General features: G+C 39.6%; 1 protein-coding gene across 3 annotated transcripts in view; it reads right to left on the reverse strand.

The window, feature by feature from the left end:
• Positions 1 to 14,415: 14,415 nt before the first annotated feature.
• The window catches only part of PNLIPRP3 (pancreatic lipase related protein 3), a 35,328-nt gene continuing 33,024 nt past the window's right edge, over positions 14,416 to 16,719 (reverse strand). For all 3 annotated transcript variants that reach the window (XM_037010954.2, XM_037010953.2, XM_017663254.3), the window contains 2 exons: positions 15,843 to 16,010; positions 14,416 to 15,566 (listed from right to left, as the gene is read on the reverse strand). In XM_037010954.2, the coding sequence (XP_036866849.2) occupies positions 15,503 to 15,566; positions 15,843 to 16,010 (232 nt within the window). In that variant the 3' untranslated portion in view covers positions 14,416 to 15,502. The remainder of the gene's footprint in view (positions 15,567 to 15,842; positions 16,011 to 16,719) is intronic.

Raw genomic sequence — 16,719 nt, forward strand, 5'->3', positions numbered from 1 at the left:
TTTTCTATGCTCCTTTCACCCCATGCCTGCTTTTGTCACAGTTCTTGTCATAATGTATTATAATTGAGGATTTATAATTACATAGTTATAATTGAGTATTATAATTCTGCATCCTCCCCAATGCTGTATATACCTCAAGAGCAGGGATTTGTCCTGTTTTCTTTATATAACTTCATAACTTAGCACAATGACTGGCACATAAGGTAACTCAATAAATGTGTGTTAAATAAGTGAAGGGAAAAAAAGCCCATGAAAAGAAAATTATATGATCATGTAAAGGTTAAATGTTTGCACAACTCAAACACAGAAAATAGGCTGTACAGGGAAGAAAACACTTGCCGAAAACCTTTGGCCCAGGCTGCATGGAAATTTGGCCTTTCATACTGGAATGAAACGTAGTAGAAAGATTCCACTCTCCTGAGTGTATAAGACTTAAATCATTTAGAGCAGAACTCTTAGAGAAGCATGTGTGAATAAAGAAGCATCATCATATAAGTATGTATTTGGGGGAAAAAACATGACATAACACAAAGCTCACCTATCATTTTTATTACACAATCTACAGAAAGTTAAGATTTACAAAATCTTTTTGGCTAGAAGGTATATGGAAAAAGATTGATTTCCCCAAGTGGAGGAGTAAAGACCTTAGGAGGCACATGAGATTTTTATGTTCATCTAACACGAGCTTAGGTTTTAAAAGGCTGGGACACAATCACTTGGCATGAATATTTCCATTCCCGAGGCTTTCTGTTCATCTGGAGAACTGCAGTCAGCAAAACCTTGAGGGCTCTATTAAGTAGGTAACTTCTATTATTCACTCTGATCTGAGGAGCCTGGGAAAGAGTTACACAACTCAGCCAGGTATCTGAATTTGCCTTAACTTCTGGATGCGTATTATCTACCTCCTCCTGCCTTACACATTGCGCAGAGCTCAATACCTCATCTGTAACTGAATCTTTATACCATCACTGGCTCCTGTGCTCTTCTCCTCCCAGAGCACAAACTCTAGTAAACCTTCCAGAAACTTTTCTCCTCTTAGCCTGCTTTCTTAGCAACTATATTCCAAGCCACCCAATAATCCATTTCACCTAACTGTAAGTGGGATGGCTCTTAAATTTATAAACCATAAACCTCAGCAGCCAACTTAAAGGCTGTAAGGTGTGGAAATTGCCCATCCAGCAGGCAGGCATGTAGTTTGTCCATCCCCTCTGCCTAGTGGAGTGGAAGTTGGATTTCATAAAGTCTTTCAACCCAGGTAATAATTAGTTTCGCAAGAAATACATTGGACAGAGAAATGTGCTAAATGATACCAAGGGGATTCTATGAGTTGAATGTCAGAAATTCTACAGGACAAGTGAACTGGTTTATTTAACAATTGGTGTGGAAGAAAGGGGAGGAAGAGTTGTTAAAGATGAAGAGAGACTTAGGAACAAGTCAACCAAGGGCAATGTATGGCTCTTGCTTAGTTCCCAATTTAAACAAGCTCACTGCCAGAAGACATTTTTCAGACAATCCGAGAAATTTGGAAACATCCTCAATATAAGATGATATTGAGGAATTCTTGTTAATTATTCTAGTTAATCTAAAGTTCATTTAAAAACAATTATTGTTAATTTTTATAAAATGGGTATTATAGCTATGTTAAGCAAATTTTTTGATCAGAGATGATACTGAAGTGTCAATGGGAGAAATAGTATTATGTCTAGAATTTGGTTCAAAATTACTCTAGCAAAAACAAACAAAAACAAAAATGGGAATTATGTTTGTGTATACACTCATAAAATAAAAATTGGCAAAATTTGAAAATTGTTAAACTGGCTGGCAAGTGCCTAAGGGTATTTTTTTTTTTTTTACATCAAAAGGTAATATTTAATTAGGTTGTCTGTCTTTTTTTTTTTTTTTGAGAGGGCATCTCTCATATTTATTGATCAAATGGTTGTTAACAACAATAAAATTCAGTATAGGGGGGTCAATGCTGAATGTACAATCACTAATCCATCTCAAGTCTAATTCTCGTCAGTCTCCAAACTTCTGAAGCATAACGAACAAGTTCTTACATGGTGAACGAATTCTTACATAGTGAATAAATTCTTACATGGTGAACAGTACAAGGGCATTCATCACAGAAACTTTTGGTTTTGATCACGCATTATGACCTATAAACAATCAGGTCAAATATGAATATTCGTTTGATTTTTGTACTTGATTTATATGTTGATCCCACATTTCTCCCTTTATTATTATTATTATTTTTATTTTTAATAAAATGCTGAAGTGGTAGGTAGATGCAAGATAAAGGTAGAAAACATAGTTTAGTGCTGTAAGAGGGCAAATGTAGATGATCAGATGATCAGGTGTGTGCCTATGGACTAAGTATTAATCCAGGCTAGACAAGGGCAGCAAAACATCCACGGATGCAGAAGATTTCTCTCAAAGCAGGGGGGGTGAGGTTCTGAGCCTCACCTCTGTTGATCCCCAAATTCTCACCTGATGGCCCCCCTGCGACTGTGCCTGTCTTAGGTTGTTCCTCCCTTGAGGAATCTTACCCGTCTCTGGCTAACCAGTCATCTTCCGGGGCCATACAGGGAGATGTAAAGTTGGTAAGTGAGAGAGAAGCCATATTGTTTGAAAAGGTTAGCTTTTTACTTCTTTGCAGATTTATGCCCTGTGGCTTCTATGCCCAGCACTTGTCTCGAGGTATCTTTACCACCTGGAGGAATTATGATACTCAGTAAATTCGATATGAGGCATGAATTCTGTTTAAGGGTTGTAATTAGGAAGAAAGAAGAAAAGCTATAGACGTAGCATATGAAGGAAACATGGGAGGATTGATTATTTCTTTGACATATCTTCTTGTAGAGTACCTTAAGTATGTATAGGTTTTAAACTACTAACTAATTTGTACACACATATTAACATAATAGGAATACGGTGACATAAACAAAGCAAATTTATAATTACCATCCATCTCCAGTGAAGCCAAGAAAACCATTTAAGCACCCTAGGCATTTGTGAAAATTTGTCTATGATATGATGGATATTGTTCAACTGTACTTGAACCGTCTGAGAGAAATCAGACAAATTAAAGCAGCCCATTTCTGGGATCTGTTCACATCCCAAATGTTCTTTTAACCGTAGATAGTCTATAGTCACGAGATTTTGGAGTGCTACACCTTGCACCCCTCCCAACTCCTGGTTGAGTTCCAACAGTACAGATCCGGTCAAATTCGTTGTCTCACTGTATGCACATGCCAGCCTAGACATCTCCCTCCTCATTCCTATGGCAAGTCCAGGAGACGGTGGGCTGGATGCAGCCACAACCGCAGCATCGCCCGGATCCCTGTGGAGGCTTTTTGATGATCATCCCCCGGCACAAGTCCTCCAGAGAGTGCTGATGCCGGAAGCTCCTCCTCATATGGTATCTTAGTTCATTTTCTGGGTATCCAAGCTAGGCCTTGATCTTCTGCGTAGAAACAAACAGACCCTTTGCCCACACTTTGACATGCCCTCTATACCACTGTGCAGAACTCATTGGAGGTCAGCACACAGTAACTGCTTTTTTTTTTTTTTTATTTATTAAGAGAAAGGAATATTATCAGAAAAGAGTACCTCCATAGCTGATCATCTGACACCCTTTAAGTGATCAACATTAAGGATATTTAAAACATGCATTGATCTTTGATTTACCAATAGTTTTATCCTACCAAGGAGTAATCCCCCTTTTCTTTCTTTCTTTCTTTCTTTTTTTTTTTTGATTTTTAATCTACGCTTACATGAACAATACTATGTTTACTATGCTTTCCCCTATATCAGGTCCCCCCTAAAAACCACATTACGGTTACTGTCCATCAGCTTAGCAAAATGTTGTAGAATCACTACTTGTCCTCTCTGTGTTGTGCAGCCCACCCTCCCCTTTCTCCCTCCCCCCCATGCATGCTAATCTTAATACCCCCCTTTTTTCCCCCCTTATCCCTCCCTGCCCACCCATCCTCCCCAGTTCCTTTCCCTTTGGTACCTGTTAGTCCATTTTTGGGTTCTGTAATTCCACTGCTGTTTTGTTCCTTCAGTTTTTCCTTTGTTCCTATACTCCTCAGATGAGTGAAATCATTTGGTATTTCTCTTTCTCCGCTTGGCTTATTCCACTGAGCATAATACTCTCCAGCTCCATCCATGTTGCTGCAAATGGTTGGATTTTTCCACTTCTTATGGCTGAGTAGTATTCCATTGTGTATATGTACCACATCTTCTTTATCCATTCATCTACCGATGGACATTTAGGTTGCTTCCAATTCTTGGCTATTGTAAATAGTGCTGCGATAAACATAGGGGTGCATCTGTCTTTCTCAAACTTGATTGCTGCATTCTAAGGGTAAATTCCTAGGAGTGGAATTCCTGGGTAAAATGGTAGGTTTGTTTTGAGCATTTTGATGAACCTCCATACTGCTTTCCACAATGGTTGAACTAATTTACATTCCCACCAGCAGTGTAGGAGGGTTCCCCTTTCTCCACAGCCTCGCCAACATTTGTTGTTGTTTGTCTTTTGGATGGCAGCTATCCTTACTGGTGTGAGGTGATACCTCATTGTAGTTTTAATTTGCATTTCTCTGATAATTAGCGATGTGGAGCATCTTTTCATGTGTCTCTTGGCCATCTGTATTTCTTTTTTAGAGAACTGTCTGTTCAGTTCCTCTGCCCATTTTTTAATTGGGTTATTTGTTTTTTGTTTGTTGAGGCGTGTGAGCTCTTTATATATTCTGGACGTCAAGCCTTTATCGGATCTGTCATTTTCAAATATATTCTCCCATACTGTAGGGTTCCTTTTTGTTCTATTGATGGTGTCTTTTGCTGTACAGAAGCTTTTCAGCTTAATGTAGTCCCACTTGATCATTTTTGCTGTTGTTTTCCTTGCCCGGGGAGATATGTTCAAGAAGAGGTCACTCATGTTTATGTCTAAGAGATTTTTGCCTATGTTTTTTTCCAAGAGTTTAATGGTTTCATAACTTACATTCAGGTCTTTGATCCATTTTGAGTTTACCTTTGTATATGGGGTTAGACAATGGTCCAGTTTCATTCTCTTACATGTAGCTGTCCAGTTTTGCCAGCACCATCTGTTGAAGAGACTGTCATTTTGCCATTGTATGTCCATGGCTCCTTTATCAAATATTAATTGACCATATATGTTTGGGTTAATGTCTGGAGTCTCTAATCTGTTCCACTGGTCTGTGGCTCTGTTCTTGTGCCAATACCAAATTGTCTTGATTACTATGGCTTTGTAGTAGAGCTTGAAGTTGGGGAGTGAGATCCCCCCTACTTTATTCTTCTTTTTCAAGATTGCTTTGGCTATTCGGGGTCTTTGGTGTTTCCATATGAATTTTTGAATTATTTGTTCCAATTCATTGAAGAATGTTGCTGGTAATTTGAGAGGGATTGCATCAAATCTGTATATTGCTTTGGGCAGGATGGCCATTTTGATGATATTAATTCTTCCTAGCCATGAGCATGGGATGAGTTTCCATTTATTAGTGTCCCCTTTAATTTCTCTTAAGAGTGACTTGTAGTTTTCAGAGTATAAGTCTTTCACTTCTTTGGTTAGGTTTATTCCTAGGTATTTTATTCTTTTTGATGCAATGGTGAATGGAATTGTTTTCCTGATTTCTCTTTCTATTGATTAATTGTTAGTGTATAGGAAAGCTACAGATTTCTGTGTGTTAATTTTGTATCCTGCAACTTTGCTGTATTCCGATATCAGTTCTAGTAGTTTTGGAGTGGAGTCTTTAGGGTTTTTTATGTACAGTATCATATCATCTGCAAATAGCGACAGTTTAACTTGTTCTTTACCAATCTGGATTCCTTGTATTTCTTTGTTTTGTCTGATTGCCGTGGCTAGGACCTCCAGTACTATGTTAAATAACAGTGGGGAGAGTGGGCATCCATGTCTGGTTCCCGATCTGAGAGGAAATGCTTTCAGCTTCTCACTGTTCAGTATAATGCTGGCTGTGGGTTTATCATATATGGCCTTTATTATGTTGAGGTACGTGCCCTCTATTCCCATTTTGATGAGAGTTTTTATCATGAATGGATGTTGAATTTTGTCAAATGCTTTTTCAGCATCTATGGAGATGATCATGTGGTTTTTGTCTTTCTTTTGTTGATGTGGTGGATGATGTTGATGGATTTTCGAATGTTGTACCATCCTTGCATCCCTGGGATGAATCCCACTTGGTCATGGTGTATGATCCTTTTGATATACTGTTGAATTCTGTTTGCTAATATTTTATTGAGTATTTTTGCATCTACATTCATCAGGGATATTGGTCTGTAATTTTCTTTTTTGGTGGGGTCTTTGCCTGGTTTTGGTATTAGGGTGATGTTGGCTTCATAGAATGAGTTTGGGAGTATTCCCTCTTCTTCTATTTTTTGGAACACTTTAAGGAGAATGGGTATTATGTCTTCTCTGTGTGTCTGATAAAATTCCGAGGTAAATCCGTCCGGCCCTGGGGTTTTGTTCTTGGGTAGTTTTTTGATTACCATTTCAATTTCTTTGCTCGTAATTGGTTTGTTTAACTTTTGTGTTTCTTCCTTGGTCAGTCTTGGGAGGTTGTATTTTTCTAGGAAGTTGTCCATTTCTTCTAGGTTTTCCAGTTTGTTGGCATATAGGTTTTCATAGTAGTCTTTAATAATTCTTTGTATTTCTGTGGAGTCTGTCGTGATTTTTCCATTCTCATTTCTGATTATGTTGATTTGTGTTGATTCTCTTTTTCTCTTAATAAGTTGGGCTAGAGGCTTATCTATTTTGTTTATTTTCTCAAAGAACCAGCTCTTGGTTTCGTTGATTTTTGCTATTGTTTTATTCTTCTCAATTTTGTTTATTTCTTCTCTGATCTTTATTATGTCCTCCTTCTGCTGACTTTAGGCCTCATTTGTTCTTCTTTTTCCAGTTTTGATAATTGTGATGTTAGACTATTCATTTGGGATTGTTCTTCCTTCTTCAAGTATGCCTGGATTGCTATATACTTTCCTCTTAAGACTGCTTTCGCTGCGTCCCACAGAAGTTGGGGCTTAGTGTTGTTGTTGTCATTTGTTTCGATATATTCCTTGATCTCTATTTTGATTTGTTCATTGATCCATTGATTATTTAGTAGCATGTTGTTAAGCCTCCATGTGTTTGTGAGCCTTTTTGTTTTCTTTGTAGAATTTATTTCTACTTTTACACCTTTGTGGTCTGAAAAATTGGTTGGTAGAATTTCAATATTTTGGAGTTTACTGAGGCTCTTTTTGTGAGCTAGTATGTGGTCTATTCTGGAGAATGTTCCATGTGCACTTGAGAAGAAAGTATATCCTGTTGCTTTTGGATGTAGAGTTCTATAGATGTCTATTAGGTCCATCTGTTCTAGGGTGTTTTTCAGTGCCTCTGTGTCCTTACTTATTTTCTGCCCGGTGGATCTATCCTTCGGGGTGAGTGGTGTGTTGAAGTCTCCTAAAATGAATGCATTGCAGTCTATTTCCCTCTTTAGTTCTGTTAGTATTTGCTTCACATATGCTGGTGCTCCTGTATTGGGTGCATATATATTTAGAATGGTTATATCCTCTTGTTGGACTGAGCCCTTTATCATTATGTAGTGTCCTTCTTTATCTCTTGTTACTTTCTTTGTTTTGAAGTCTATTTTGTCTGATATTAGTACTGCAACCCCTGCTTTCTTCTCACTGTTGTTTGCCTGAAATATGTTTTTCCATCCCTTGACTTTTAGTCTATGCTTATCTTTGGGTTTAAGGTGAGTTTCTTGTAAGCAGCATATAGATGGGTCTTGCTTTTTTATCCATTCTATTACTCTATGTCTTTTGATTGGTGCATTAAGTCCATTTACATTTAGGGTGACTATTGAGAGATATGTACTTATTGCCATTGCAAGCTTTAGATTCGTGGTTACCAAAGGTTCATGGTTAGCTTCTTTAGTATCTTATTGCCTAACTTAGCTCGCTTATTGAGCTGTTATATACACCATCTGGAGATTCTTTTCTTCTCTCCCTTCTTATTCCTCCTCCTCCATTCTTCATATGTTGTGTGTTTTGTTCTGTGCTCTTTTTAGGGGTGCTCCCATCTAGAGCAGTTCCTGTAGGATGCCCTGTAGAGGTGGTTTGTGGGAAGCAAATTCCCTCAGCTTTTGCTTGTCTGGGAATTGTTTAATCCCACCATCATATGTAAATGATAGTCGTGCTGGATACAGTATCTTTGGTTCAAGGCCCTTCTGTTTCATTGCATTAAGTATATCATGCCATTCTCTTCTGGCCTGTAGGGTTTCTGTTGAGAAGTCTGATGTTAGCCTGATGGGTTTTCCTTTATAGGTGACCTTTTTCTCTCTAGCTGCCTTTAAAACTCTTTCCTTGTCCTTGATCCTTGCCATTTTAATTACTATGTGTCTTGGTGTTGTTCTCCTTGGATCCTTTCTGTTGGGGGTTCTGTGTAATTCCATGGTCTTTTCGATTATTTCCTCCCCCAGTTTGGGGAAGTTTTCAGCAATTATTTCTTCAAGGAAACTTTCTATCCTTTTTCCTCTTTCTTCTTCTTCTGGTATCCCTATAATACGAATATTATTCCTTTTGGCTTGGTCACATAGTTCTCTTAGTGTTGTTTCATTCTTGGAGATCCTTTTATCTCTCTCTATGTCAGCTTCTATATGTTCCTGTTCTCTGGCTTCTATTCCTTCAATGGCCTCTTGCATCTTATCCATTCTGCTCATAAACCCTTCCAGGGATTGTTTCACTTCTGTGATCTCCTTCCTGACATCTGTGATCTCCCTCCGGACTTCATCCCACTGCTCTTGCATTTTTCTCTGCATCTCTGTCAGCATGTTCATGATTTTTATTTTGAATTCTTTTTCAGGAGGACTGGTTAAGTCTGTCTCCTCAGGTGTTGTCTCTGTGATCTTTGTCTGCCTGTAGTTTTGTCTTTTCATGGTGATAGAGATAGTGTGCAGAGCTGGTACAAGTGACCACTGGAAGAGCTTCCCTTCTTGTTGGTTTGTGGCCTTTTCCTGGGAGAATAGCGACCTCTAGTGGCTTGTGCTGGGCAGCTGTGTGCAGACAGGGCTTCTGCTTCCTGCCCGGTTGCTATGGGGTTTATCTCCGCTCTTGCTGTGGGCGTGGTCTGGCAGGGGCTGCTCCTCCAAAGTGGTGGAGCCCCATTGGAGGGGGATCGGCCGGGAGGCTATTTATCTCCGTAAGGGGCCTCTGTGCTCCCTGCTGCCCAGGGGTTTAGGGTGCCCAGAGATCCCCAGATTCCCTGCCTCTGGTCTAAGTGACCTGTCCTGCCCCTTTAAGACTTCCAAAAAGCACTCTCCAAACCAAAACAACAACAGCAACAATGAGAGAGGGAACAGAAAAAAAAAAAAAAAAAGGAAAAAACACGTGATTTTTTTTTTGTCCTCAGGCGCCAGTCTCAGGCACCCGCTCACTGGTCCTGCTGCCCTGCCTCCCTAGCACCAGGGTCCCTGTCCCTTCAAGGCTTCCAAAAAGCACCCGCCCACTGGTCCCGCTGGGAAAAACGCGCAATATTCTTTGTCCTCAGGCACCGGTCACAGGCACCCGCTCACCAGTCCCGCCGCCCTGCCTCCCTAGCACCAGGGTCCCTGTCCCTTTAAGGCTTCCAAAAAGCACTCACCAAAAAGAGAAAAAAAAAGGGGAAAAACACGCGATTTCCTCCATCCTCAAGTGCCAGTCTCAGGCACCCGCCCACTGGTCCCGCAGGGAAAAACGCGGGATATTCTTTGTCCTCAGGCGCCAGTCCCAGGCACCTGCTCACCAGTCCCGCCGCCCTGCCTCCCTAGCACCAGGGTCCCTGTCCCTTTAAGGCTTCCAAAAAGCACTCGCCAAAAAGAGAAAAAAAAAAGGGGAAAAACGCGCGATTTCCTCCGTCCTCAAGTGCTGGTCCCAGGCACCCGCTCACCTGTCCCGCCACTCTGCCTCCCTAGCAACGGGGTCCCTGTCCCTTCAAGGCTTCCAAAAAGCACCCGCCCACTGGTCCCGCAGGGAAAAACGCGGGATATTCTTTGTCCTCAGGCGCCAGTCCCAGGCACCCGCTCACCAGTCCCACCGCCCTGCCTCCCTAGCACCGGGGTCCCTGTCCCTTTAAGGCTTCCAAAAAGCACTCGCCAAAAAGAGAAAAAAAAAGGGAAAAACGCGCGATTTCCTCCGTCCTCAAGTGCCGGTCCCAGGCACCCGCTCACCTGTCCCGCCACCCTGCCTCCCTAGCAACGGGGTCCCTGTCCCTTTAAGGCCTCCAAAAAGCACTCGCCAAAAAGAGAAAAAAAAGGGGAAAAACGCGCGATTTCCTCCGTCCTCAAGTGCCGGTCCCAGGCACCCGCTCACCTGTCCCGCCACCCTGCCTCCCTAGCAATGGGGTCCCTGTCCCTTTAAGGCTTCCAAAAAGCACTCGCCAAAAAAAAAAAAAAAAAAAAAACCGCTCCGGTTTCTTTCCACCCGCCGGGAGCCTGGGGGAGGGGCGCTCGGGTCCGGCCGGGCCGGGACTTGTATCTTACCCCCTTCGCAAGGCACTGGGTTCTTGCAGGTGTGGATGTGGTCTGGATGTTGTCCTGTGTCCTGTGGTCTCTATTTTAGGAAGATTTTTCTTTGTTATATTTTCATAGCTCTATGTGTTTTTGGGAGGAGATTTCCACTGCTCTACTCATGCCGCCATCTTGGCTCTGCCCTTCCTAAGGGTATTTTTTAAATTAATTTTTATCTAATTTCTCTGCTGCTGTGAATATGTGAAAATGTCTACAAGTTATAAAAAAACTTTTTTTAATTAAAAAAAAAAGAGCAGGAAAGAGTTGACAATAGTGTTGAATTCTGCTGAAGGATGAAATAACTGAATAAAAATGCCTGTTCTACTTAGCAGTCATTCCAAGTCTTGGTGAGAGTGGTTCTGAGGTCAGCTGGGAGTAGGGGGGAATTTAGGACTGAGAGGTTTTTTCCCTGCGGGAGGGACTTACACTTTAAAAATGTGATGCAATGGGAAGTCGCATATACAAAAGAAAAAAAACGTTACCCAGAATAGAAAGCAGGAGAGGCTGGGATCTGAGGCACTGGGGCAGCATTGACCTTGGATAAGAGAAGGGGTGACTTCCCTTTTAGAAAGAGAAAGGATAAAATGGATGTAGGCGAAGGTAGTTGATATGTTTGGGTCAAAAAGAGGAGAGATTTGCCTTCTGATGATGTGTTTCTGTATAAAGGAGGAGGACAGTTTGGCGTAGGATGTGTAGAAACAATAACAACAACAAAAAACCCAAATAGGTAGAGTTTCAAGACCATGTTGATGACTGGTTTCCATCAGTCTTCCCTGTCACGTGACTGTGCTGGGAGCCCAACTGCTTGGGAGCCGGCCTAGAGAAAGAGGCCCTGGGGCATTCTGGCTGAGGTTTTGCCTGATGCAGTGGGGGGGAAAAAAGTCAAGACACCTAACATATAAAGAATGGAAGAGGAAGAAAAAGAAGAGAGAGAAAAAAAGAACCTTTAGATTGTGTTTGCAATAGTGCACTGAGTTAAGTTAGACTGTTAGATAGTAAAGAAGCTACCCTTGAACCTTTGGTAACCATGACTCTAAAGCCTGCAATGGCAGAAAGTACATATCTATTGATAATTATCCTAAATGTAAATGAACTGAACGCACCAAGACATAGAGGACTGAATAGATAAAAAAGAAAAGACACATCTACATGCTGCCTACAGAGACTCACTTCAAACCCAAAGATATACACAGACTAAAAGTGAAGGGATGGAAAAAGATATTTCATGCAAGCAAAATAGGGAGAAAAAAGCAGGAATTGCATTCCTTGTATCAGACAAAACAGATTTCAAAAAAAGAAAGTAACAAGAAACAAAGAAGGACATTACATAATGATAAGGGGGTCAGCCGAACATGAGGATATAACCATTATAAATATCTATGCACCCAACATAGGAGCACCTACATATGTGAAACAAATACTAACAGAATTAAAGGGGAAATAGAATGCAATGCATGCATTTTAGGAGATTTCAACATGCCACTCACTCCAAAGGACAGATCGACCAGACAGAAAATATGTAAGGACACAGAGGCACTGAACAACACATTAGAACAGTTGGACCTAATAGACATCTAGAGAATACTTCCCCTAAAGCAGCAGGATACACATTTCTCTCAAGTGCACATTCTTTTCAAGAATAGATCATATACTAGGCCACAAAAAGAGCCTCTGTAAATTCAGAAAGATTGAAATTGTACCAACCACTCAGACCACAAAGGTATGAAACTAGAAATAAATCACACAAAGTAAACAAAAAAGCCCACAAACACATGGAGACTTAACAACATGCTCCTAAATTACCAATGGATCAATGACCAAATAAAACAGAGATCAAGCAATATATGGAGACAAATGAAAACAGTAACTCAACACTGCAAAATCTGTGGGATGCAGTGAAGGCCACGCTAAGGGGGAAGTATACTGCAATACAGGCTTACCTCAGGGAAGAAGAACAATCCCATATGATCAGTCTAAACTCACAATTAATGAAACTAGAAAAAGAAGAACAAGTGAGGTACAAAATCAGTAGAAGGAGGGACATAATAAAAAGATCAGGGCAGAAATAAACTAAATTGAGAAGAATAAAACAATAGAAAGAATCTATGAAACCAGGACCTGATTCTTTGAGAAAATAAACAAAATAGATAAACTCATAGCCAGAGTTACCAAGAAAAAAAGAGTCTACACACATAAACAGAATCATAAATGAGAAAGGAAAAATCACTTTGGACACCACATGAATGTGAAGAATGATTAGAGAATACTACGAAAAAATATATGCTAACAAACTGGATAACCTAGAAGAAATAAACAACTTACTAGAAAAATACAACCTTCCAAGACTGACCCAGGAAGAAACAGAAAATTTGAACAAACCAATTTCCAACAATGAAATTGAATTGGTAATCAAAAAACTACCTAAGAATAAAACTCTTGACCAGATGGCTTCATGGCTGAATTTTATCAAATATTTAGTGAAAATCTAAAGTTTTCATCCTCAAAGTTTTCCAAAAACTAAAAGAGAAGGGAATACTTCCCAACTCATTCTATGAGGCCAGCATTACTCTAATACTGAAACCAGGCAAAGATACCACAAAAAAAGAAAATTACAGACCAATATCCCTGATGAACATAGATGCAAAAATAGTCTACAAAATATTAGCAAATTGAATTAAAAAATACATCAAAATGATCATCCATCATGATCAAGTAGGATTTATTCCAGGGATGCAAGGGTGGTACAATATTTGAAAATCCATCAACATCATCCACCACAGCAACAAAAAGAATGACAAAAATCACATGATCATCTCCACAGATGCTGAAAAAGCATTTGACAAAATTCAACATGCATTCACGATAAAAAAACTCTCAACAAAATGAGTATAGAGTGCAAGTACCTCAACATAATAAAGGCCATATATGACAAACCCACAGCCAACATTATACTTAACAGCAAAAAGCTGAAAGCTTTTCTTTTAAGATAGGGAACAAGACAAGCATGCCCACTCTCACCACTTTTATTCAACAGAGTACTGGAGGTCCTCGCCACAGCAATCAGACAACACAAAGAAATAAAAGGCATCCAGATTGGTAAAGAAGTCAAACTATTGCTGTTTGCAGATGACAAAATACTGTACATAAAATATCCTAAATAAATAACATTTGACCCAGGAATTCCGCTCCTAGGAATTTACCCAAAGAAAACAAGATCCCTGATTCAAAAAGACACATGCACCCCTATGTTTATTGCAGCACTATTTACAACAGCCAAGATATGGAAGCAACCTAAGTGTCCATCAGTAGATAAATGGATAAAGAAGTGGTACATACACACAATGGAATATTATTCAGCCATAAGAAGAAAACAAATCCTACCATTTGCAACAACATGGATGGAGCTAGAGGGCATTATGCTCAGTGAAATAAGCCAAGTGGAGAAAGACGAGTATCAGATGATTTCATTTATTTATGGAGAATAAGAACAAAGCAAAACTGAAGGAATAAAGCAGGAGCAGACTCACAGACTTCAAGAAGGGACTAGCAGTTACCAAAGGGAAGGGGGTGGGGAAGGTGGGTGGGAAGAGAGGGATAAGGGGATTTGCAGGGCATTATGATTGGCACACATGGTGTCAGGGGGTCACAGGGAAGACACTATAGCACAGAGAAGACAAGTAGTGACTCTGTGGCATCTTACTACGCTGATGGACAGTGACTGCAGTGGGGTTTGGGAGGAACTTGATAATATGGGTGAATGTAGTAACCACAATGTTGATCATGTGAAACCTTCATAAGAGTGTACATCATTGATATCTTAATAAAACTTTAAACAAAAATAAAATTCAAAATGTGCAAAAGAAAAAACTAGTCATCTTTAATTTTCACTGGATAAGGACAACTGAATTAGAAGAAACTGAAATAAAAAAAGCCACATCAACACATTAAATATTGCAACATCATTATTGCATACATAAAGGTCTAGTTAAATGATTTACAAGTGAAATGCTGCCTTTACACCAAGTGCAATTTGCAATGGGGCTATCAAGGCCCAGGGAGATGACTAATTCTCCTGTGGCCAGGGAGCTTCTAGAAGTGGCTGATGGTCCTCAGGGCCCACTGCTAACTGATGTGTACATCATAGATAAGCTCTCAAATCTCTTTTACTTCACACACACCCTGAAGACCAAGGAACACCTTGGAAATAAGAATGTACTCTCACTAGCTTTCATTAGTAACAGGGTTATAATCTATATATCATCAAATATAGCCATCATATGTCCTAGCAAGGTTTAACAACATAATAAATATTCTTTAAACCATTTTAGAACAATGATTATTCTACCTGGAAATACTAAAAATGTATTTCGAACAATCAACCAGAGTCTCACTTTACCCAGTGAGTTTATGCCACTGTAATTTTTCATTGCTTCCTCCTACTAAGGGAAATCCAGGGCACTATTTTGTCACTGAGATCAGACTCTTGCAGATCACAGTACTTTACTCTGTCCTAGGACTCACTCTGTTTTTAAGGGATATATAAAAGTTTATCAGTATTAATTGGTCATGGGGACAGTAATACAGCATGGAGAATATAGTCAATTATTCTGTAACATCTTTCTATGTTGACAGATAGTGACTGCACTAGAAGGGGTCAGGATTTAATAATATGGGTAACTGTTAAACCACTGTGTTATACATCTGAAACCCTATATTGGTTTTAGTGGATTGTATATCCACTAATATAGGATTGTATATCAATGATAACTTCAATAAAAAAAAAGTTTATCAATGGGAAAAACATTCTGTAAAGAAAAGCACACACACAACCCTACTTTTATCTCATTCACAAGGGCCAAATTTGGCCTGGATGCCAACTAGAAGGAGATTCTCTTTTTCATTGCTCCCATTAAATAAATCCTTCAAGACTGTTTCTGGGATTAACATGGCTTCAGGATGTAGGCAATATTAGGTCCTATAATGTCCTGGCTACAGAAGGTAGATCTGAAAAATTATAAGGGAAAGAAAAAAAGATATTAATATGATTCCAGGGAGAGAAAAAGACATTGTTAGGTCTTCCAATCTAATGAGTAATTACTGTTTTGTAAACACTTTTGCAAATATAATATTGATTTCTTATGCAATTTTCCTTTAATTGCAAAATACTAGGATAAACAAATTTTTATACTACTTGCAAATTTCAAGTCATCTGTGGTCTTTAAATGCCACTAAAAAGATATAAGCTATGTTTGAAAATGCAGAGGAAAAAGTAATACTTACTCATAGTCATATTTTCCAGATATATCTTTTACCATTTCTGCTCCCAGCTTATTCAGAGACTGTCCAAACATATGTTCCTTCCAAATGAACTCAATACTTGAAATGTTCCCAACGTTAATGTCTGCATCAATTAATTTTGTGTAAGTCATGCCTGGCTTAAGTGTTCCACTGTAAACAGAAAATAAGACACATAAGCTTGCACTGGGTTTTCACAATGCTGAAGTCAGAGACACCTGTGTGTGTACCGTGGAAGAGAACGCCGCATTTGCTGGCATTCACTTGCAGGCGATTTATTTTTTCCATTCACATTGATTAGCATCTCAGACTAGCATGGCCCTGGAGCCTGAAAGAAGGGTGAGGTAAAAGGAAAGCTTGACGTGTTGATTTTTAGGGGATGCCTAGGAAGGCAGTGTCTTAATGGGTTCTCCGTAACAGAAAGTCTGGTTGTGGCTTATGTAGTTCAGAAACTAGGTTTATTGACACTAGGAAATGATCAGACTGTTAATGATGAACTAAATCCACACAAAACTGACCTATAAATTACAGGTCTGTTTACCAGTTCACAATGGGGAAATGCTTCCTTTTTATTAACAAAATGCCCTCCTACTCTTGCCCTGGTACCTGCTTTATCTGTATAAAAAGAACTAGGTAACCAAGCTGGTGATCAAAAGATGTTTCATAAGCATGGCAATAAAACAGAGAGGTGGATTATCTTGAGGCAAAAGGCATATTTTATCCAAGCCAAAATTAGCCCAGATGAGATTTTTTTATTCTTGCTATTTTCTGTTCCTTTGTTAATTTACTACCTATGTCCTCTACTTGGAGGATAAGCTCCATGAGAGTAGGACCTGTGTCTATACTCCCAGCAATTAGAACA

This window comes from Manis javanica, chromosome 7, assembly GCF_040802235.1.
Source record: "Manis javanica isolate MJ-LG chromosome 7, MJ_LKY, whole genome shotgun sequence".
Taxonomy (NCBI): domain Eukaryota; kingdom Metazoa; phylum Chordata; class Mammalia; order Pholidota; family Manidae; genus Manis; species Manis javanica.